General features: G+C 38.2%; 2 protein-coding genes across 2 annotated transcripts in view; both read left to right on the top strand.

The window, feature by feature from the left end:
• The window catches only part of PLS1 (plastin 1), a 56188-nt gene extending 49506 nt beyond the window's left edge, over positions 1-6682 (top strand). Inside the window, exons 14-15 of the mRNA XM_052642412.1 lie at positions 6188-6312; positions 6547-6682. Of these exons, the coding sequence (XP_052498372.1) occupies positions 6188-6312; positions 6547-6682 (261 nt within the window). The remainder of the gene's footprint in view (positions 1-6187; positions 6313-6546) is intronic.
• A 5547-nt stretch (positions 6683-12229) lies between these two features.
• The window catches only part of TRPC1 (transient receptor potential cation channel subfamily C member 1), a 55877-nt gene continuing 43498 nt past the window's right edge, over positions 12230-24608 (top strand). Inside the window, exon 1 of the mRNA XM_052638456.1 lies at positions 12230-12404. Within this exon, the coding sequence (XP_052494416.1) occupies positions 12230-12404 (175 nt within the window). The remainder of the gene's footprint in view (positions 12405-24608) is intronic.

Genomic DNA, 24608 nt, shown 5'->3' with positions numbered 1-24608 from the left:
TTTTCAACTTATTGAATTTGAGGTAATTCTCAGGAAATGAGTTGGGTTAAAAGAGATATTAAAACTAGAATTACAACTTGGTGATCAGTTGAACAGAAGAGATAGTTGAAAAATGGGGGCTTCCCTGATGGATCAGTGGGTAAAGAATCCGCCTGCAATGAAGGAGACACAGGAGGCACGGGAGACCTGGGTTCAATTCCTGGGTTGGGAAGATTCCCTGGAGAAGGAAATGGCAACCCACTCTAGTATTCTCGCCTGAAAAATTCTATGGATGGAGGAGCCCTGGGCTACAGTCCAAAGGGTCACAAAGAGTCGGACATGTCTGAGTGACTAACACACACACACACACACACACCATTAAAGGGAGACGGCTTAAGAGAAAAGCGGACTTGAGACTATGGGTTTACTAGAACTGAGGTGGTAAAAACATATTGCAAAAGTGCTTGGCATTTATATATGTTTGATAATAAAACCTTTAGACAGAATATAAATAATTAAGAAGTATAGCAGTGAATGCTAAAAAATAGCTGGGCTAGGGAGGTTTCTTCCAGTTTGGTGTGTTATATTTGAAAGCTATAATAAGTGGTACTAGTAAGAACCTATTAATCAAGGCAGTGTTGTACCCAGAAATTTTAGAAAAGACAAATTTACCCCTTTTAGTTGCAATGTTATTTTTCCTCACCAAGAAGATAAGGAGGTGGTATGTCAGCCAATAATGATAATCATAATTACCATTGATTGATTCCTATGTGTCACTATACTAACACATTATTGTTTAATTCTCTCAGCTCTATAAGCAAAAAAGTATTAGAAAAGTTAAATAACTTGTCCATTGTCATCGAATGTTCAGCAGAATAGTTAGATTTCACATCCAGATCTAACTGCAGGTTGAATGCTAAGCTATGGTATTGTTCAGCCCTGGGTTTGACATAGGCTTAGCTACTTATTAGCTGTGTTGACATACTGCTCATTAATTCTGTGAATATTCAAAGCTTCTTACTCTGTGTCAGATGCTTTGCTAGGCTCTGTGGCTATAAAATGCCCTCAAAGAGCTCATTGTCCAGGAAAGGAGACAAATAAGAAACCAGGAATCACAGTATGGGGTGTTAGTAACGCTATAGAAATCAGCTAAGACTAGGGAGCAGGTGAGAAGGGCCTGTGTTTTCTAGAAATCTTAATGGTTTATATTGCCATCTGGGTTACATCTCTTGATGAATAGAACTGAATTTACTTCTGGCTCACATTTAGTATCTATGTAACCTTGGGCAAGTTATAAATTCCTCTATGCCTGAATTTTCCCGTAATTAAAATGGAGGTATTAATAATACTGATCTTCTGGGTTTGTTGTCAAGCTAAATAAGTTACCATATGTAAACATCTTGGTCATTCCTGGCACATATTAACGGCTCAATAAATGGGGCTTACTACACTACACTATTGGCACTGATAATAATAACGGACATTATGGAGAGGTTTCCACTGAGTATTTTGGGAATTTTGGCAACCACAACACTGTTTTTCCACTTTTATTTTAAAAAATGACAGGAGGAAAAATGGAATGGAATGTTCTAATAGTTCAGTTCAGTTGCTCAGTCATGTCCGACTCTTTGTGACCCCATGAATTGCTGCACGCCAGGCCTCCCTGTCCATCACCAACTCCTGGAGTTTAGCCAAACTCATGTCCATCGAGTCAGTGATGCCATCCAGCCATCTCATCCTCTGTTGTCCCCTTTTCCTCCTGCCTCCAATCTCTCCCAGCATCAGGATCTTTTCCAATGAGTCAACTCTTTGCATGAGGTGGCTGAAGTATTGGAGTTTCAGCTTTAGCATCAGTCCTTCCAATGAACACCCAGGACTGATCTCCTTCAGAATGGACTGGTTGGGTCTCCTTGCAGTCCAAGGAACTCTCAAGAGTCTTCTCCAACACCACAGTTCAAAAGCATCAATTCTTGTTTGCCAAATTAAGAAATGTGTATCAAATTAACAAATTAATAATTTTCACTATCTTGAAAATCAAGCCAAACTAGACAAGTTGTCTATAAGATTCTGGCATTCCTTTTGCTTAAGTAATTTCTATATGATTAACTTAAAGAAAGTGAAAGAAAAATGATGAAAATGTATCTATATACTAAACTAAGGGTTTTACCATAATCCCTGCTCCTTTTGCAGTAAAATGTCTTTCACTGATCATATGCAAATCAGAGGAGTTGGAGGATAGGTCTGTTGGTTTTTTCTGGAAACGGGAAGATAAGGGATCCAATATAATCTTTAGAAACTTAAATTTTTCATTCAACTTAGTAAGTTTTTCACAAGGTGAATCATAAGGAAATAGGTGAGAAAATCCTTGTTTCCTAAATCTAAGTTAAGAAATATCTAAAATACCACAAAAAGGTATAAACTTTCAGCTATAATATGAATCGAGGGGAGGAAGGGAAGCGGGAGACAGAGGATGAGAAGGTTGGATGGCTCTCAATGGACATTATTTTGAGTAACCTCCAGGAGATAGTGAAGGACAGGGAAGCCTGGCATGCTGCAGTCCTTGGGGGGCTCAAAAAGTTGGACACAACTGAGCAACTGACTAACAACAACAAAAAGACGAATAAGGTCCGAAGATCTAATGTATAACGTGGTAACTATAGTTAACACTATTTAAATATCATTGAGATTGGCTGAGAGAGTAGAACTTAAATGTTTTCACACTACATATATATATATATACATAAGTGAGAGTGACAATGTATTAATTAGCTAGATGGGAGGAATATTTTCACAATGGGTACGTATACCAAATAATCAAGATGTACATTTTAAGTATCTTAGAATTTTGTCAATTTTAACTCAATAAAGCTGAAAAAAGAACAATTTTCCCCAAACTTAAAAAACTCTCATAAGTATGTAAATAAGTAATCAAAATATAACAAAATGAAGCCACATGTCTGTTTTTGAACCACCATAGAGATATATGAAAGTAAGCACATAGAAAATTTGTTTATTATAGAATGACATGCATGTTAAGCTTTTAGAAAGTGTAATGTGTAATTAGATTCTTCTAGAAAGCTTATTAAAAATGTAGATTCCTAGGCCCATCCACAAATAACCTCTTGTTAATCTAAGTGCAGGGATTAATTTGTACTTTCAATAAGCGTCTTAGGTGACTTTCACGTAGGTGGTCTGCAGACTGTACATTAAGAAAACATGTGTGAGATTTTTTTGGAAATAGAAAAGATGCCCCTAAAACAGAATTTGGATTACTAGCATCATAAAGGACCCTAAAGTGTGTGTTAGTCACTCAGTCGTGTCTGACTTTTTGTGATCCCATGGACTGTAGCCCACCAGACTCTTCTATCTTCTTCACTCCAAAAAAACCATTTCATAAAATGAACATTCTAGAAAATGAAGAACAGAATTTTTTAATAAATGTAGCAGTTCATAGATCCCAACCCTCCAAAAGAACCCTTTATTCTTCACATAGCTTCAAATTGTTTTGTCAAACAGTTTTTAAGAACTACATTTGGCCAGGAACTGTACTAGATGTTTTCATTTAATATTCCCAAGAATCCTGTGACATTACCATTGTAGTGATTAGGAAAACAGTGCTTTTGGCTTCAAGTAAGAGATACTCAACTTAAGATGAGTTAAAGCAAAAGGAAAGGTACAGAAAAATAGCAGAGATCCAGAAGTAGGGCAGACATCAAGATTGGCTGAGCCAGTAATTGAAGAATGTCTTTCAGGTCTTTATCATCTCTGCTTTGCCATCCAAAGGGTCAGCTTCCTTCTAAAGCTGGTTTTCCTCTTATCTTCGGATAGTTGCTGGTTGTGACAAACATTTCGTCCCCTCATTTACACTCAGGAAGGGGTGTTGCTAGCTTTCCATAGCTCTTCTTGAATATAAAAATTAGGCCCAGATAAATCACTATAGCAATCCGATGGGATTCCTCTCATTAACTCTTTAGACTATTTTTTCCAACCTTTTTCATTCGTGTCTGCCTAATGAGTCTTTTAGACATTTTCTTCCTAAATTTCCGCCCCTACCAAAATTTTAATGCCATAGATATTAGTGTATCTGTTATTTATAGTATGCTCTATACATAAAAAGAATAAGTTTACCACCTCACCCACAGAATAAATGGTCTACACTAATTCAGGGTCACCTTTGGAGCTGTGGTGGGGTTACTTTTCCTTGAAGCACACATCCATGTGTGGGAGGTATGCATTCAGAGTAAAAATGTGGGTTCTGTCGGGATGGAGAAAGTAGTGAGGAATGAGTGGACTCTGGTGCAAGCAACAGATGCCACTATTCATGCTAAGAGACAGAACAAATAATTTGTTCAAGTACTGATAAATGGTAAAATCAATTCAGACCATGATTTCTGAATTCAATAGCAAAGTTCTAGCCATTAGAATTTTGTTGTCCATTTTTAGTTGCTTTGGATGTAACATCAAAAATGAAGAATCTTGGGCATTAGAGTTGGACAGCTATATGTTCAAATACTGGTTCTATATGGACTGGTTGTGGAATAGGTCTTTTGAGCTCTCTGACCTTCATGTTCTTCATCTTTAAAAGAGAGATTCTAATTTCTTTATTAGCAGACTGTTAGGATTAAACAAAAACATGTAAAGCAACAAGAATAATGCCTTTGTAAATATTAGTTCCTTTTCATGATTATTTTTTCTTTCTCAAAAATATTAAGTGAGGTCTTAGGAATCCATGGTCTAAGATAAAGAATACTACTAGAATTTGCAAAACTGTTCATTTAAATTTCATCTATTCCCTTTTGAAAGTTGTTTGTTTTTTATAGAATGGATACTGTAGTTAGCATACTTCAGGAACTGTCATATCCCCAAACCTTATTACAGGTATGGTGACCATTCTCTATGCTGTAAGCTCTGCAAGGATAAAAGGAAAAGCATATTTTAAATGGTTTGTGATGTGTGATAGTTGCAGAACAGCTGAATGTTCAGTTCAGTTCAGTTCAGTCGCTCAGTCATGTCCGACTCTTTGCGACCCCATGAATCACAGCACGCCAGGCCTCCCTGTCCATCACCAACTCCCGGAGTTCACTCAAACTCACGTCCATCGAGTCCGTGATGCCATCCAGCCATCTCATCCTCTGTCGTCCCCTTCTCCTCCTACCCCTAATCCCTCCCAGTATCAGAGTCTTTTCCAATGAGTCAACTCTTCGCATGAGGTGTCCAAAGTACTGGAGTTTCAGCTTTAGCATCCTTCCTTCCAAAGAAATCCCAGGGCTGATCTTCTTCAGAATGGACTGGATGGATCTCCTTGCAGTCCAAGGGACTCTCAAGAGTCTTCTCCAACACCACAGTTCAAAAGCATCAATTCTTCGGCACTCAGCCTTCTTCACAGTCCAACTCTCACATCCATACATGACCACAGGAAAAACCATAGCCTTGACTAGACGGACCTTAGTCGGCAAAGTAATGTCTCTGCTTTTGAATATGCTATCTAGGTTGGTCATAACTTTTCTTCCAAGGAGTAAGCGTCTTTTAATTTCATGGCTGCAGTCACCATCTGCAGTGATTTTGGAGCCCCCCAAAATAAAGGCTGACAGTGTTTCCACTGTTTCCCCATCTATTTCCCATGAAGTGATGGGACCAGATGCCATGATCTTCGTTTTCTGAATGTTGAGCTTTAAGCCAACTTTTTCACTCTCCTCTTTCACTTTCATCAAGAGGCTTTTTAGTTCCTCTTCACTTTCTGCCATAAGGGTGGTGTCATCTGCATATCTGAGGTTATTGATATTTCTCCCGGCAATCTTGATTCCAGCTTGTGCTTCTTCCAGCCCAGCGTTTCTCATGATGTACTCTGCATATAAGTTAAATAAGCAGGGTGACAATGTACAGCCTTGACGCACTCCTTTTCCTATTTGGAACCAGTCTGTTGTTCCACGTCCAGTTCTAACTGTTGATTCTTGACCTGCATACAGGTTTCTCAAGAGGCAGGTCAGGTGGTCTGGTATTCCCATCTCTCTCAGAATTTTCCCCAGTTGATTGTGACCCACACAGTCAAAGGCTTTGGCATAGTCAATAAAGCAGAAATAGATGTTTTTCTGGAACTGTTAATGTTAAGTATAATGAAAATTTTTGAATTGCTTTTACTTATATGGTTATGACCTTCCAGTCTAACATGCACCAAAGATGTTTATGAATGTTCATCTTTATTTTCTAGGACAAATCTATTAGCACTAGCTTACCTGTCTTAGATTTAATAGATGCCATTGCACCAAATGCAGTTCGTCAAGAAATGATTAAGAGAGAAGACCTTTCTGATGAGGACAAGCTGAACAATGCTAAGTAAGCCTCACAGTTTATATTAGAACATAGTGGCTCTTTCATTCTTAATCCTTATATGTGAAGTATTATGTCCTAAAAATTGATGTTTTAAAATACAACTTATATGGGGAATATGATTTAAAGACTCAGAAACTTAACTTTATTGTAAAGTTAATTGTGTCAAAATATTTCATTCTTTTGTTAACATATATTAAGTGAAAACAAATACCAAGATATTTTTCTTGTCTTTCCAAGATACGCCATTTCTGTTGCTCGAAAGATCGGTGCCCGGATATATGCCTTACCTGATGACCTTGTGGAAGTGAAACCAAAGATGGTTATGACAGTGTTTGCATGCTTAATGGGAAAAGGACTGAACAAAATAAAATAATGAAGCATTTAATATGATTTTCTGCCACATTAAACACATTGAATGTCTCACAGTTTACAGAATTCTGAAATGTAGTAGGTATAAAACCAGAGATTATTTGTATGCTCAAAATAGTTGTAGAAATCATTAATGATTTTAATAGCCTGTTCATACTAGTTAGGATTTGTTGGTCTTTCTGGATAACATAATTAAATTTACCAGTTGATACCGATAATAGAATATGTTTATTTTCAAGATGATACTTTATGATTATTTTCATTTCCTTGAAGTCTCCTTAAAACAAGACTAATTCATTCTTTTTCATGGTTCGAAAATGATCAATACAAAAATTTTTCTGCAAATCCTGATGTGAAATATGTTTTGATTTTGTGTGTGTGTTGATTTTGATCATAAATGTATTCAGAGTCAAAATCCAGTTTAATCCTTTTATTTTTTTCCTCCAACTATGTAAAGTGTTCCAAAACTTTAACTTTTCTGTAAATTTCTATATTGTCTAAAATTTTTAAGTGACAAGTATTGTTAACACTAAACTTTTTTTATATAAGGACTAACTCATGAACAAACTTCAAAGTTCATTCTCTTATATAAGTATTAATAGCAGGAGCTTTTTACTTAACACTTTTAACTACATGATACTTTATATATACTGATGACATGCAGATATATATAGGTAAGATGTTATTAGAGAAATATGTGTGTACGTATATATATTTTGCACCCAGGTTTTCTTAACTAGTATGTATACAGACAGCCCATCATATCTGATGCATGCATATCAGATGGTCCCACATCCATAGATTCCCACAACTGCAGATCAAAGATATTTGAAAAAAAAAAAAAAAAAGAATTCCAGGAAGTTAGGAAAAGCAAAACTTAAATTTGCAAAGTGCCAGCAATAATTTTCATAGCATTTACATTGTATTTACAACTATTTACACAGTATTTACATGTATATTAGGTATAAGTAATCTAGAGATGATTTAAAGTACATGGGAGAATATGTGTAGGTTATATACAAATACTGTTTCATATTAAGGATCTGAGCATCTGTGGATTTTGGTATCCTTGTGGCAGGTGGGTGGGGGGGCTGGTTCCTGGAACCAATCCTCTGGATACTGAAGGAAGACTGTATTGGTCAGTTAGCCAACCATGAAATAATTATTGTGCCCCTACTAACTGTGTAACACTTTTCAGTTTGTAGCTATCTGGTACGTGAAGATTTCTTTTAGAAATATTCATTTTGGATATGCATATAGTTACTTTTCAACTGACTTCTTTCAAATATTTATAGCCAAACACTGTGGCTACAGCTCTCAAGACATGTAATTTTTGATACTCTAGCCCTAAATAATTTAGAATATGCCTGTTAAATATCTTTAGAAGAAAGTAACACAAAGCTAATATTCAGCATGTTTTCACATTTTCCCAGTTTCCTTCAAATTGGCAATGTTTGATTAATACTTATGTCACTTGAGAGTAGCGATGCTTCAGATGTATTTTTGTCTGAATCTTTGGCAATAGACTGATTCTGCTCCTAACAACTGAATTCAGAAGTCTAGTTCCTTCATCTTCCACTGTTTGTGCCAGTACTGCTGTACTACAAAAAATGCTGTCATTCTATCTCACTGTGAATGAGTAGTCTAAATCCCCCATCTACCATGGATTAAAACATTCATGTTGGTAAGACGTTGGTAAGACTGAGACTACTCATATGTTTAGAATAGCAATTTTTTTGAATGAAATCATCAACAGGTGAGACTTTGAAATATATTCTTCTATAAAAGAAATAAAAAAGATTCCCTTTCTTAATTTTATAGTTTGATGATTATTATATGAAGATGTGTTCTTGCTCTTTTGTGAGATTATTTAAATCATGTTTCCCCTTTTTTTTTCACCATATTCATTAAGTTCTCTAACTTATATGAAATTTGACACTTTAGAGTGTTCTTTTTCTCACAAAAAATTTAATAAAATTCTGTGTATGTATAAATGTGTCAGTATTTATTTCATTTAAAGAAAAATACATAACTTTGAAAATTAATCTCACAGACTTATTTTCCAGAAAAGATTTTGTCATAAATGGGTGTTGAATTTTGCCAAAAGCTTTTTCTGCATCTACTGAGATGATCATGTGGTTTTTATCTTTCAGTTTGTTGATACGGTGCATCACATTGATTGATTTGTATATACTGAAGAATCCTTGCATCCCTGGGATATATCCCCCTTGATCTTGGGGTATCATACCTTTACATTAAAAAAAAAAGAACAATCCCTATGCTTGAGTAAAACAAACAAAAGTTATTATTTCGGGAGGAGCAAAGGTGGTTCTATGATTCTTTACTAGGAAGAATTTTTGGAAAGATCAACTGCATGATTACTACAAATTTAGTTTGCGATGAAATAAGTTAATTAACTTATTAAAATAGATTCATCTATTATGATCCAGGTATAATGCTAGACACTGGTGATTCAACTGAGAAAAATATAGACAAAGTTTCCTGGCCTCATGAATCTTATTTCCTAGGGGAGAAAGATGGTAAACAGAGTTGCAGATGGTTATAAATGCAATAAGAGAAATAAAACAGGGTAATGTGATACAGAATTAGGAACTGGGGTAAAGATGATTTTAGTTTGGTAGGTCAGGAAAGGTCCCTCTAGCATTGTGATATTCAAGCTGAGATACGAATGAGAAGTCAGATGATAACTGTTCAATAGAAGGAACAAGTGCAAAGGCTCTGAGGCAGGAAGAGTCTTGCAGGCATGTTAGGAAAAGAAATATGCAAATGTGGCCTAAGAATAGTGAGGGAGAAGAAGAGAGTTTGGAGATGAAGATAGGGCCTGTTACTTATAGAACTAGATCTGAACCTGGATTTTCTCTGCAACTGGAGTTGTAATGGCTCTTCCCTTTGGTACCTGAGGTTCCCTGAGTTGCTTTAAGCAATGTGCTGCTTCTGAATCTTGCATGCTATTGTTCACTATAATTCTATCACTGATTTCATATCAAAGATTAAAAATATATAGAGGATCCTAAAATACCCCAATTTACGCTGGATAAAAATGAACACTAAACAAGGGAATCTTTTGCATCTGGGATGATTCAAAAAGATGTCTGAAAATACAGGTGCAACACTAGCTTACTTTGAAGGAGGAAAAACCCTTAATTCTTTAGAATGTTTCCTAAGACTAGCTCCTAAAGTACATTGGAATTCCCCTGAATCTAAGAAATCAGTCCAGCCCCTGAGGGAATCCTATGGATAAGGAATCACCTAAACCCAGAAGCTTGAAAAACTACTGATTATAGTTCTGAGCCACCTGAATTTTTACCCTTATACACTCTGGAACTTTTGGATGGGTCAGGGTTAGAGTTGTTCTGCTACTGAGAAAAATTTTTTTACTGAACTATGAAGAGTTTGTAAGAACACACATGTAAGCAAATATGTACCAATGTGTTCAATGGCCAGATTTAATATGAGCAATTTTGACAGTCCACCAGATACACAAACTTAGAACTGTATTAAACATTAGAGAAGGGCAGCTTTATGATCTACTAGGGATAAGACTGGTTTTTCCAGTAGTCATGTATGGATGTGAGAGTTGGACTGTGAAGAAGGCTGAGCACTGAAGAATTGATGCTTTTGAACTGTGGTGTTGGAGAAGACTCTTGAGAGTCCCTTGGACTGCAAGGAGATCCAACCAATCCATTCTGAAGGAGATCAGCCCTGGGATTTCTTTGGAAGGAATGATGCTAAAGCTGAAACTCCAGTACTTTGGCCACCTCATGTGAAGAGTTGACTCATTGGAAAAGACTCTGATGCTGGGAGGGATTGGGGGCAGGAGGAGAAGGGGACGACAGAGGATGAGATGGCTGGATGGCATCACGGACTCGATGGGTGTGAGTTTGAGTGAACTCCAGGAGTTGGTGATGGACAGGGAGATCTGGCAGGCTGGGATTCATGGGGTCGCAAAGAGTTGGATACGACTGAGCGACTGAACTGAACTGAGGGATAAGAGAGGAAAAGCTAACATGATTCAATAGATAACTATTTTGAAGTAAACAGATGAAAATGTTTGGAAAGGTGGGGAGTCTCGTCTGCTAAAGATCTCAGAGATGATGGGAAGAGGACTTTGCATAACGAGGAAGATATATTTAGGAAACTTAGGAGTTAGTGTTGGCAGGACAGGGGTGCAGCAAGTCAACCTGAAAAGAACAGGAAGTATTTCTCTCGAATATATGATACTCAGGTAAATTTATATATTGCCTTAAAAACCCAAGCACTAAGGGCACAATTTAGATTTTTGCATCGTTGGCTGTGGAAAGCAATGAAAACGATTCGGGATACAATTTTCAGACCCCCACCCCCAGTTCTTAGAGGTGCAAATATATGCTTTAAATCAAGCTTAACTTTTTAAAAAATATTCAAGGAAGTAGCACTTACTGCATTCAGTTAGCTTTTGCTTAATTAACACTCATCTTCTAAAATCTGAGTTATAATAATAAATGTGAAGATGAACAAGAAACCACTGGAAGGACTGTGAGGTAGATCCTAATGATGTGCTTATCCAATGGTTACAGGCAAATAAATGTATGACACCAGAAATGTCATGCAAATTTTATATCACAAACTAGTTTTTTTAAAAGTACAGTTTTAGAAACGAGGATAGCTAGCCCAGTATAATTGTACACAAACAGGTGTAGTGGCGTGACAAGGGTCCTGTCCTTTTTGCTTTAGCCAGAGGACAAAGGAATATGCAATAATTCGACAACTCCACTAAGGGTTTCGACTCAGCGTTAAGTCGTCAGAGGCTCAACGAAGCACCCCGCCACATGTTTACATGTATGCACCCAGAGATCGCGAGGGAAATTACCTCAAACTCGCAACCCGGGTGTCGAGAGGGTGAACCCGACGGTTCTCCTTTTCCTAGGCTGCAAGGATGCCTTCCAGGGGGCAGCGCAAGGGGTAGAGGGCGGGGTGTTCGCAGACCCCGCCTCCGTCGCAGGCCCCACCCACCGCCGAGCCCACTCCGCCGTCGTCGCTAGCGCTGAGCGGAAGATGACGTGAGGAGAGCCGCGAACGTCTCGTCCGGGGACTGCTCGGCCGATGATTCCCAGGGCCCTGGAGCCCGGCGCGTGTAGAATCTCCTCTCGGAGCTCCTTTCCCACCGATTTTCGTCGTCCTCTCTGGCCGGGCCGCCCTCCGCGCGGCCCTTGCGGCTCCTGGCACGGCCCCGCGCTCGGCTGCCGCCCTGGCGCGCGCCTCCCTGTCGTCCCCGGACGGGCACGGACCCGCTCGGCCTGGGCGCCGGCGGCTGGGGAGGGGGCGCTGGCCCCGGGGCCGCGCATGCGCTGCCACCAGTCTGGGGCTGTCAGTGGAAGGCGAGTGCTGGCTCCGTGGGGAGGCGACGCCCTTCGGGGCCAACGGGCCTCGAGCCGAGGCGGCCGTGGGAACGACTCATCCCTTTTCCAGCCGGGGGGCGGGGCTGGGATCGGGGTCGGGGCTGGCGGGGGCCCCGCCCCCGTCCCCTGGCCTGCCCCCTTCATGGGCCGCGATGATGGCGGCCCTGTACCCGAGCACGGACCTCTCGGGCGCCTCCTCCTCCTCCCTGCCTTCTTCCCCATCCTCCTCTTCGTCGCCAAACGAGGTGATGGCGCTGAAGGATGTGCGGGAGGTGAAGGAGGAGAACACCTTGAATGAGAAGCTTTTCTTGCTGGCGTGCGACAAGGGTGAGAGCGAGGCCCCTTTCTCCGCTTTTGGATGCCCCTGCCCTCCACACCCTTCACTCTCTTCCCAGCCTCAACTTGGGGCATTCCCTCTTGCTCTCGCGTCGAGCGTCTGTTCCCGCCGCGCTCGCTGCATCACTGGGGCCGCCGGGCACCGCCTCTGCCTCGTGTGTGCGGAGCTGAAGGGCGGGAGCAGCCGCGGGTGCCGCCCTCGGAGCCCCGCGCCTGGGGGCGGCGGCTCTGCCCTCGGTCTCCTTTCGTGGGGTCCGGAGTTCAGGTAGCATCGTGGGAGCCGCGACGCTGCTAGGCTTTCCGCCTCACCTCCGCTACTGCCCACTTGAGTCTCCTGATCTCCCGTTTGGTGTTTCAGTTCTTTCTGGAAGCCCAGAGGTTTTGTCAAGTTTGGGAGTTTTCAGTCCTAAAATCCCATGGCCTTGCTTGGGGTTTCTCTTGCTTATGGGCTTTCAGTTGGTTTTTGTTTTCTTTCCTTTCTTTGTTTTTTGTTTTTTAAACGTTTCTTGTATTATTTAACTCCAGCCACCCAGTGTTCTGTGATTGTTGAATGGGATTAGGTATTTTAGTATCCTATGTGGACATAAAGTGGAGAAGGCAGTGGCAACCCACTCCACTACTCTACTCTTGCCTGGAAAATCCCATGGACGAAGGAGCCTGGTGGGCTGCAGTCCATGGGGTCGCTAAGGGTCGGCCACGACTGAGCGACTTCACTTTCACGCATTGGAGAAGGAAATGGCAACCCACTTCAGTGTTCTTGCCTGGAGAATCTCAGGGACGGGGGAGCCTGGTGGGCTGCCGTCTCTGGGGTCTCACAGAGTCGGACACGACTGAAGTGACTTAGCAGCAGCAGCAGTGGACATAAAGACAGGACTTTACCGAAAATTCTAAGTTCCAAAGTTTCTCCAAATTTACGGAACAGCTTTGTTCATTCTTTTTATTGGAGAGAAAGGTTTCTTGTTCCTTATTCTTCTTCGGGAAATACAGGTAGTACAAAATAATTTGCAGTCGTAAAAGAATCGGACAGGACTTCGCGACCAAACAACAGCAAACAAAATGATTACAGGGCAAAGATTTGGAATATATTTAATGTGTTTCTTTTTTTAATCTGGAAATCGATCACTTTTATGGCCATAATAAAGTCTCTTCACTTAAGCATTCATCTCTCTATTGATGAATATAATAAAAAGAATGGGAAATTCATTGCCCGAAGACTGCTTTTATTTCCTACATGTGAAAAAGCGTTCTAAGTTTTCTTTCTAAATTTATTCAGCTTGCCTTCCAATGGCCATGTTTGCTTAGGAAAAATGTTTGGGATCATGCAAACTTCCAAAACATAAACCCAAAGGGCAACTTACCCTGTGAAAAGATTACAGAGGATTTTTTTGTCTCTGTATTATTTTAATAAATAGCCTCCTTAACTGCTGTTACTGTTTTTGAGATAGGATTTTATTTGCACAACTTTTTGAAAACATATTTAAGTATAAGCAAAGTCTACTTGTGTCCATCGTGAGTAACTTTTATGCTCTTATGTAATAGTATTAAATTATATGATGAAAGCATATGTGGAAGTCTGTGGACACAGTTTGGAGTAGTCTTCAAAATGTAAAGAAATACAACCTCATAAATATCACTGTCTATGTAAAATTTTTAGTATTTTTGGAGTGGATAGTCTGAATTCTCTTCCTTTAAAATTTCTCTGAGAGGGAGAAAAAAACTCGGGGTTGGGGGTGGGGAACAGATTGTGTTATACTAGAATTACTAAGTGGCTGCTGCTGCTTTCTACCCCACCTTACTGAGCAACCGTTATTTTAAAGCAAACAGAGATTATGTCAAGAGAGGCAATTTAATACTCTTGGCAAACTGAGGACAGAGGAATGTCATAATGGAACATAGCTTGAGTAAATACTTGTATGGTGTGTATATTTAGGATTATTGCATGACATATCTCAGAAGAGTTTTAATGTATGATAGCTTTGTAGCCTATCCAGTCGTGCCATTTGAAATAGCCTTGGTATTCTTTGTTTTCTTTTTATAATATCAGTAAGATCCTTAGAGAGATTTGGCTTTTGGAGGTAGGGTGAAAAGTAAATATGTATGCTTTTTCTCTCACATATAAATTAAAAAAAATTTTAACAAGTGAGATGAAATAGGTATTTTTTGTTTCAGGTATGTTGAAATGAATTCTTGGGTTAGATTTTGAAAAATGGCTTATTTCCTAAATGTGCTTATGATACACATTTATGCTAAAAAATAAATTTGAGTTATAGCAGCTTTTGTTTGTTTGTTTATATTCACTAATATTGTTAAACCTTTTTCAGTGTTACCCAAACCAAATCTAAAAGTGAAAATTTTCCTAAAGTAGCTATGGTTTCCACTATTACTTTGGAGCTTTCATCAAGCCAAATGGCAAACATTTACTGAGACAGCTTTCTGGGTAGAGTCATATGCTTTTCATACACGATTTCATTTAATCCTCACAACCCTGTGAGCCAGATATGTTATTAACCCCATTTTACAAATGAGGAAAATGAGGCTTAGTAAAACTTTATAATTACTTTGCCCAAGGTTACATTAGTTAGGAAGTAGTAGAACTAGAATCTATTTTGAGTCTGTACTCTTTAAACTACTGAGTTTTATTGATCTAGTTGTAGTTGAATGAATGAAAATCATTTGTGATAGAAAAGACACATCCACATTTGGAACTTACTGGTTGGAAATTAAATTTGCTCTTTATGACTCTTTTATTAACTGAGGTTTCCATGGATTATACTTGTCCAGTAAAAGTAAAAAAGGATGAGAGCAAATTTGCTGTAGATTATCTGTGTTTCTCACCCTTTTTCATTTAGCAGTTTTTCTCTATATGTGTAAAATGTTCATAATGTATTCCACTTGAGAATTCCTGAAGCAGAAATTGTGAAGATGTGGTGGTATGTATTTGTTAGATGGGTGGCTCTTTGAAAATTGTGTACAGATTAAGGTGTAAAGGGAAAAAATAGGAAATGAAAATGATTTTATAGTTTGATTTTATAGTGTGTATAGCTGGCTTTTATGTAAATTAGTTCTATAGATCTAGGCAAGTTCTGATCCAGGTTCAGGTCAGTTCAGTCACGTCCAACTCTTTGGACCCTGTGAATCGCAGCACACTAGGCCTCCCTGTCCATCACCAACTCCCAGAGTTCACTCAGACTCATTTCCATCAAGTCGGTGATGCCATCCAGCCATCTCATCCTCTGTCGTCCCCTTCTCCTCCTGCCCCCAATCCCTCCCAGCATCAGACTCTTGGAATGAGTCAACTCTTCACATGAGGTGGCCAAGGTATTGGAGTTTCAGCTTTAGCATCAGTCCTTCCAATGAACACCCAGGGCTGATCTCCTTCAGAATGGACTGGTTGGATCTCCTTGCAGTTCCAAGGGACTCTCAAGAGTCTTCTCCAACAACACAGTTCAAAAGCATCAATTCTTCGGCGCTCAGCTTTCTTCACAGTCCAACTCTCACATCCATACATGACTACTAGAAAAACCATAGCCTTGACTAGACAGACCTTTGTTGGCAAAGTAATGTCTCTGCTTTTTAATATGCTATCTAGGTAGTGGCCACTTAATAGTGGCTGTTGCTTAAAAGTGTGTCAGAATCATCTCAAGGGTAACATTGGTTGTTGTCTTTCTGAAAATTTTAGAAGAAAAAGTAAATCAAAGATTCCTGTGCCAGTTTTGTAAAGTTAAGTCTGTGCCAACCACCTAGTAAAATTCTGAGTATGCATGTTCTTTTTAGACACAGAATGCTGCAGTTTAGAGGTAAAGGTTAATTGAAATAAGAGTGGCTATACGTGTGTTATTTTATGAAGTATCAAGCAGTGATTCTACCACCCGTTGTCTTTTTCCTTTCTCATTGAGAGTTAAGTGTGGTAATGAGCCACTTTTATTTGTGGGAGACAGTGGTCTACTTCAGGCTTTCGGGCTGGAGAAAAGAATAATACCTTTATTTAGGGAGCATTGAGCGACTGAACTGAACTGAAGCTACATATGCTCTTTGAAAGTGACTTGACTAGATGGTAGCTTTAGTATAAATCCTGTAATTTGCTGATGATCGGTCATCAGTTCTTGTGCAGAAAAAGAAAATGATGAAAGGACTCAGTCTGGATTCAGTCCTGTCAGCTTTTCATGAAGAGCATTGTCAGAAAATTTGATTTGCAATTAATGTCAGGAGGCCTTTGAATTGCAGCATTCAGGAGTCAGGGGAGGGATGGAAAGAATCGAATTTCACCCCTATTCTTGGGCTTAATCTTAATAATCTAGAGTCTTGTGTCACCTTTGTGGTATGATTTGTTGCATTGTATGGAGCCTGCTTTGATGCCTGGATTCCACTTAAATTTTGCTTGCCTTTGTTTCAGCATGCTTTTAAAATGGGTAACATTTCCAGGAGAAGTAATATCAAGCTGCTGTTTAATAGCACTTTTACTTAATGTATTTAGTGGGACTTTTAAAGAAGCTATTTGAAAAGACACTTTGAAGTGTTGGGGGTTGGAGAGGATGGCAGTGGGAAGAAAAAGTGCGGAGTACTGGGAACTGCCGAGAACTTTCATGTTGACAAGGGACACCAAATATAAAGAGGTGTGTGGTGTGACGGGAGAAAACTTTGCAGCAAGGAGAGGTAAAGAGGGTACTATAGACACAATTCTACAGAAATTTGACGGATTGTCATGAGTGTAAGTATTTTGGGCAAGAGAGGTTTTCAAATCACCAGTGGTGGCATGCCGAATGGTTTGGCTATCTTGTGGATAGTGTATAACAGACTAATCACTGAGCAGCTAGCTACTTCTTAGTTCTGTACTGCTGGTATTTCTTTGTAGTGATTCCACAAGTGTGTTTCTTTATTTCATTTTTAAGTCGCTGCTCTTTTCTACAATTCATCATCTGAATGTATAACATTTATCAAGCTAATTTTGTTAAGGCACTGTAAAGGTGCTTTATCAAGAAATAACTGACTACATCCCTATCTTTTTAGTAGCTTCCTGTGTAATGAAGATGCTCTCTTGTGAAGAGCAGTAAGGAAAAAAAGTATGTTTGGGCCTAATAGATCTGGTCTGACGAGAAGAAACAAGTGCTCAATTTAACTACACAGCCTATTTGTGATTTGGAAGATGGGATATTCTTAGTATACAGTCTGTCTTTTATCTGGGAAGTTAAACAAATGTAACTCAAGCCAAACCCCTTTACCTACTATATTATAAACTTTGGGGAGGATGTTAAAAGATTAGGTTTTATTGCATGGATATTGTTGCAACCTAGGAATAATTCCTCTTCTTCCCTGCTTCCAGTATTGTAAATATCTTCCTTATAACTGACTTCATACAGATATATTGATACTAAGAAGTTTAAATTCTAGGATTAGTAATTTAATATGTAAGAAGTTCAAAAGCTATCACTAAGAGGTGATTAAGTAGTGACTTTTAAAAACATAAACAAATTATCAGGACTAATATGTGGTGTTATCCAATACCATATCCTATAGTTGTAAAATTCAGTGGAATTTCTTTGGATGCCCAAACTTTGTGACCTATAAAATGGTGATCAGCACTGTTATTAATAGCTTCTGTTAAAAAAAAAACTCACGGTTGTTTTCTGGTCATATTTGTTGCTACATTACTAATCCTTTTATATTTTTGTAGCTTCATTTATATTGATCATTAGTGTACTATTTCAGTTCTATAAATATGTATAATTTAAATGTATATGAGATTAAATTTAAGCAACAATCATTTATGAAACTGTAATACTGTATACCTGATATTAACAGTTTTATAGTACTTGTAACATCACTGTGAATTGCATCTCAAATCATATTCCAGACTGTAATTACGAAGTAAACATTGCTTCTAATAGATCCAAGAATATATTAGCAGTTTTAAATTCATAAACTAATTTACTCTAAAAAAAAATCACCATTACCTTCTATACTATTAATATAATATTTTCCTGAAGCATTTCAGCTTTGCTCTTTTGCCAGTTGATATTCATTATCACTAATTGTCTTCATTAACAGATATAAATGACTAAGAAATTACAGTAATAATTGTCTTTTTACAAAAATATTCAGAGTACTATGGACAGTTCAGTATACCATGCCTCTGAGTAGCTAATTTTGGAGATTTCATTCACAGCAACGTGAATGGAAATACATTAGGGGTCTATGATAAATACTGGCTTTTGTATGTTTGGTAAAGCTACATTTTAAAATCATTTTCACTCTAAAAGTCTTACATGCAGTTTTTGGTTTTTTTAAAGAATTTGGTTCAAACTCATTTGAAGTTTGCCATGGAGTTAACATTTTGATCAATATTGTTACTACTTATATTTCTAGAGCCAACAATTGAATTTGATCATGGCACCGTATTTTTTATCTCATTATTTTTTTTCCTCTTAATAACTAAAATCTATTTTAAGCATCGTTAGTTCATGTGCCATAATCAAAAAGTTATAGAAACTTGGTTTGAAAAACAGATTTATTGACAGATATATTATCCCATACTTCACAACTAACTGAAAATTTGCTCAGTCGTGTCTGACTCTTTGCGACCCCATGAATCGCAGCACGCCAGGCCTCCCTGTCCATCACCAACTCCCGGAGTTCACTCAAACTCACGTCCATCGAGTCAGTGATGCCATCCAGCCATCTCATCCTCTGTCATCCCCTTCTCCTCCTGCCCCCAATCCCTCCCAGCATCACTCTTTTCCAATGAGTCAACTCTTCGCATGAGGTGGCCAAAGTACTGGAGTTTCAGCTTTAGCATCATTCCTTCCAAAGAAATCCCAGGGCTGATCTCCTTCAGAATGGACTGGTTGGATCTCCTTGCAGTCCAAGGGACTCTCAAGAGTCTTCTCTAACACCACAGTTCAAAAGCATCAATTCTTTGGTGCTCAGCCTTCTTCACAGTCCAACTGTCACATCCATACATGACCACAGGAAAAACCATAGCCTTGCCTAGACGGACCTTAGTCGGCAAAGTAATGTCTCTGCTTTGAATATGCTATCTAGGTTGGTCATAACTTTTCTTCCAAGGAGTAAGCGTCTTTTAATTTCATGGCTGCAGTCACCATCTGCAGTGATTTTGGAGCCCCCCAAAATAGTCTGACACTGTTTCCACTGTTTCCCCATCTATTTCCCATGAAGTGAAGGGACCAGATGCCATGATCTTCGTTTTCTGAATGCTGAGCTTTAAGCCAACTTTTTCACTCTCCTCTTTCACTTTCATCAAGAGGCTTTTTAGTTCCTCTTCACTTTCTGCCATAAGGGTGGTGTCATCTACGTATCTGAGGTTATTAGTATTTCTCCTGGCAGTCTTGATTCCAGCTTGTGCTTCTTCCAGCCCAGCGTTTCTCATGATGTACTCTGCATATAAGTTAAATAAGCTGGGTGACAATATACAGCTTTGATGTACTCCTTTTCCTATTTGATTACTATAAAATTAAACTGACTAACATGAGTGCTTCCATTTCAGTGATGTTGAAATTTACCATCAGATGCCAGAAAATAAAATGAGATGCCACCAGTTCTTCATTGATACTATAACATTTCTCCGCTGTCTTTCTCAAATTGAAAAAAAGTGAAAGTGAAGTCACTCAGTTGTGTCTGACTCTTTGTGACCCCATGGACTGTAGCCTACCAGGCTCCTCTGTCCATAGGATTTTCCAGGCAAGAGTACTGGAGTGGGTTGCCATTTCCTTCTCCAGGAGATCTTCCTGGCCTAGGGATTGAACCTAGGTCTCCCGCACTGTAGACAGACGGTTTACCGTCTGAACCACCGGGGAAGTCCTTCTCAAGTTGGCCAGGGTGAATATGTCAAGTCGGTCAGGGAAAATTTTTTGCTAAGAATCTATGGAATTACCTTGGTATTTTTATATACGATTTCATTTTTTGAAATTGTTGGTTAGGACTTGCTGCATTGATTTTGTGACTGCAAATGGGTTGCAACCTGCAGTCTGGAAAACTCTGGTGTAGAAAGATCATAGTGGGTGAGAGGGAGAGTGGCTCCTAGGTATATTCAGAACGGTAGCAAGCCCTAGGTCCCATAGGGCTTAGCAAGCCACAGTAAAGATTATAGAATTTACTAAAGTGTGATTAAAAGTCTTGAGGATTAAAAACCTGATTTTCATATGATCACTCTGGCGGCTGGGTGGAGAGTGGATTAAAGGGCTGATTCCAGAGTAGAGGTGGGTCTACAGGCCAAATCCACCTACCACCTGTCTCTGAAAAGCCTGTGAGCAAAGAATGGCTTTTACATACATTTCAAATGGTCAGGAATAAATCAAAAGAAGAATAATATTTCATAATGTGAAGCTTATACAGAATTTAAACGAGTGTCCATAAATGAAGTTTTATTAGAACACATTGAAGCTCATTGTGTACATATGGTCTGTGGTCACTTTTGTGCAGCAAGAACAGTGTTGGGTACTTACAATGGGGATAGTATGGCCCACAAAGCCTAAATATTTACTATATGGCCCTTTAGAGAAAAAGTTTGTTGACCCCTGTAGTAGAGTTTAGGCAGCCTTATCAGTGAAGAGGTCAGTGCAGAGTCCAGGAGAGAGATGATGGTGTCTTTTGTGGAGACGGGACTGAGAAGTTTTGCTGTTGAGTTTTTTCACTGATGGAATTGATTGAAAGTTTCTTTTCCCTTCACTGAATAAAGACAACCATCTAGCCAAAAACGTAAATGGATCATGTTGCATTTCCTTCTATATGTGATATTCGAAAAGATGTATGTAACTTTCAAAAGCAACTTCAGTGTAAAATGAAAAACATTCCTATGTTTGCCTGACCCATAAGACATTTTTACTTGTAATCCTTCTCTATAACTAGCTTCTTGCTATGTATTTTACTAACCTCTTCTAACATATAGACTCGTTATAAATATTAAGACTTACTGAGCTTTCTAAATACAGTACATTGTTTTAAATGGCTTGCAAATTTAAACTTAGGTAGAATGTTTAGGAACCACTCTAGGTCTCCTATTGGTTCTGTGACTATAGTTTGTGGTGGTTTTTTTGCGTGAGTATGTCAGCTGTGGCAGGGTGGAAATTTTAATAAAATTTTTATTATAAATTTTATTTATATTTTCCTTGTATAGCCCCCTTACTGTAATGGAAATAGTCTTTGAAACCATAAAGCTGTAGAATCTGAATTTGCAATACAAATTACTTTTTAAACAGTAATTCAAACTTTTAAATGTGTAGCAGTTTTTGACCATTTGTTATACATGAAATCTATAAAATTTTGTAAGAATTATATTTATATAGTTCTTTATGCCTTTCTGTCTCTAACAGTATTGCTGACTAAATAATCTGAAGACCCTTTTGTTTCAAATCACATAGAAATTTTAGATAAAATATAAAAAACATCCATTTAAATGAACACTGAGCTTTCAAGAAAGTAAGGAAAACAAATTCAAACATAAAGAAAGGCTGAAAAACAGAGGAGTGTGTAAGCGGATATTTGACAGCTCTATGGGTGGGAACAAGAGTTAATGGTCTGGGCATTGTTGGGATTAGACTTTTAATGCCCATGTGGAAGTAAGCCTTGAGTTTGTACAAAGTGGAGATTTGGAACAGCAGGCAAGCATGAAACCAGGATCCATAAAGGACTATATACTTCTAGCAAAGGGGTAGATGCAGAAAAGAACCCATCCATCAGCAAAGGGAGGCTACAGAGAAGCTTTTAAATAAGATTTCCCTAAGGATTTGTAACTATGCTCCTGCCTCTTGTTGGCTTGGAATTTAATATTAACTTCTTCTTCTTGGAAAACCTAAACTGAGAAATTAATATAAAAAAAGATTCATTGTGTAGCAAAACCTCTGAGTTATCTGGAAGAAGTGAATACATAATCCTTGGTGGGGCAAGCTTTCAAACTAGGCTGCCTAGTTTCCCAAAGTTAAACTGCATGAAGTTGAGTTTGCAATACCCAATTGAAAATTTCATTATCACAAGTGACACAATGAATAAGGTTAAATCCTTAAGGCCCTCGGATAATTATTGTGTTTTGTTGTTGTTTAAGCACTAAGTCGTATCTGACTCTTTTGCAACACATGGACTGTAGCCTGCCAGGCTCCTCTGTCCATGAGATTTTCCAGGCAAGAATACTGTAATAGGTTGCCATTTCCTTCTCCAGGGGATCTTCCCCACCAAGAGATCAACCAATGTCTCCTGTATTGGCAGGGGATTTCCTTATCACTGAGCCACCAGGGAAGCCCAGTTGTTATATAGAGACCATAAAATAAGTGTTTAAATGACAAAAAGCTTGAAATAATGAAAACATCAGAAAGTAGATCAAAAGATTTGGAAAGGAATCCAATAAAGCTTAGAGAAATAAAAAATATAGTCATTTTAAAAAAAAATGGAGTAATCAGCAGAAACAGTTAAAGAAGGAATAAATGACTTGAAGAGAAATGTGAATTTATCCTGAAGCAGAAAAGAGAGGAAGAAAGAAGAAAAATATACCTTTAGAGACACAGAATTTGGAATGGATGATGGAACATAATACCTAAAGAAGTTCCAATAGGAGAAAAAGTAATACGGAAATGAAGCAATATTTCAAGAGAAAATGGCTGAAGTATTGCGTATTAATGAAGGGCAGAGTCAGATTCAGAAATGAGTCCCAAGGATAAAGAAAAAATCTGTTCCTCAGTTAGGCATATCATGAAATCAAAGAAAATAGAGCCAGAGTTTTTATGGATAGCATTCTCCTACAACTAAGACACTGAAATAAATTCACCTGAAATAAGGTTTTAAGTTATTTTCTAGGATTAGTGATAAATTTTCACTGATCTGTCTGCATGTTCACTATTGGTTCAACTTGTGATTCAGAACTTCACTTTGCGAAGTGTTTGATAAGTTTTTGCCATGGGGCGTTAGTATTTAAATACAAATTAATAGTCGTTTGAGGAAATAGTTTCTTTTTCTGACTAGTTTTCTTGAGGGAACTAAGGAATACACCATCAAGAAAACTACCATTCAACACCTTCCAAAAATGAGGACTTAAAAGTCACTGGTTAAAAATAACAGTGTAATTTGAAATGTTAACCAAAAAAAAAAAAAAAAAAAATCTGTTACCTTTCTTTGTTATTCACTCAGTCTAGTTTTAGAATTTCTCTTTCTGTATCATGAAATCATTCATTTCTTTTTCCTTCTGGTTTCCACTCTGATTGTTCTCTTCCTGTTTCTTATTCATAGACTGCCAAGGAACAGCTATATTTGCAAGTCACTTTAAATGGTTTATTCATCTTATGTTTAAAAAGCAAGATGAAATAAAGCAAAAACCCACTTAGCTTTTTTCTCCATTTAATTAGCATTTCTCTTTAGATTTTTTCCCCTTTTACTTACTGCACCAGCTGGTTAGCAGACAAGTATAGTGGGCCTTCTGTGAAAATGATTACTCTATAATTATTCTCATTTTCCCCCATTCATTAGCTGTTTTGATGTGGGGTAGAGTGAGGCAGAAGCTAATCTGCATAATCCTGACAGGTCAGATTTGATTTTGAAATAGTCTGACATTGGCCTCTACGAGCATTAATCATAGTCCTGCTTCAGAGTTCTGTGAGCTGAATATCCCATCGTTTAATCTAAACAGCTTCATAAATGAGATGTGTGTGTATGTGTGTGTGTTGGTAGAGTGGGCAGGAGACTAGGAATTTCGGGCATCTCTCCCTCTTACTGTGCATACCCACGAGCGTGTATACATTCACAGCTTTTCCAAAGTGTATTTTCCCCTGTAAAAACGTCTTCATAACAGCCTCCATTTATTACTAGATCTTTTAACCATTTAACAATTAAATGTGTGTATGTATTTGAGATATAAAATTTAAATCCTTTCTATCTTACTTTTCTAGCACTCAGTCTGTACTTTTAGACATTCTTTATTACTTTAAATATCTTCTAAAAGTTTTTCTCCTTATCATCAACCAGTTTTGCATTTTAAACAAATTATATTTTAAACTGCACATTTAAAAATTTTCAATTTTTTCTGTTTATTACTGATGTACATATCTTTTTTTTAATCACAGTATAAGTTTTCAGCAAGGAAATGTTCACATTTTCTTTGCGCAGTTCCATATACAAAAATGAGTTTAGGTTTTTTAAATCATCAAGCTAAGTTTTCTTTACAGTTGGTCTTATTTAATGTGTCATGGATATTAAATC

Source organism: Budorcas taxicolor, chromosome 1, assembly GCF_023091745.1.
Source record: "Budorcas taxicolor isolate Tak-1 chromosome 1, Takin1.1, whole genome shotgun sequence".
NCBI classification, from domain to species: domain Eukaryota; kingdom Metazoa; phylum Chordata; class Mammalia; order Artiodactyla; family Bovidae; genus Budorcas; species Budorcas taxicolor.
The sequence above is the reverse complement of the archived record's forward strand: the minus strand, read 5'-3'. Positions and strand labels throughout refer to the sequence as shown.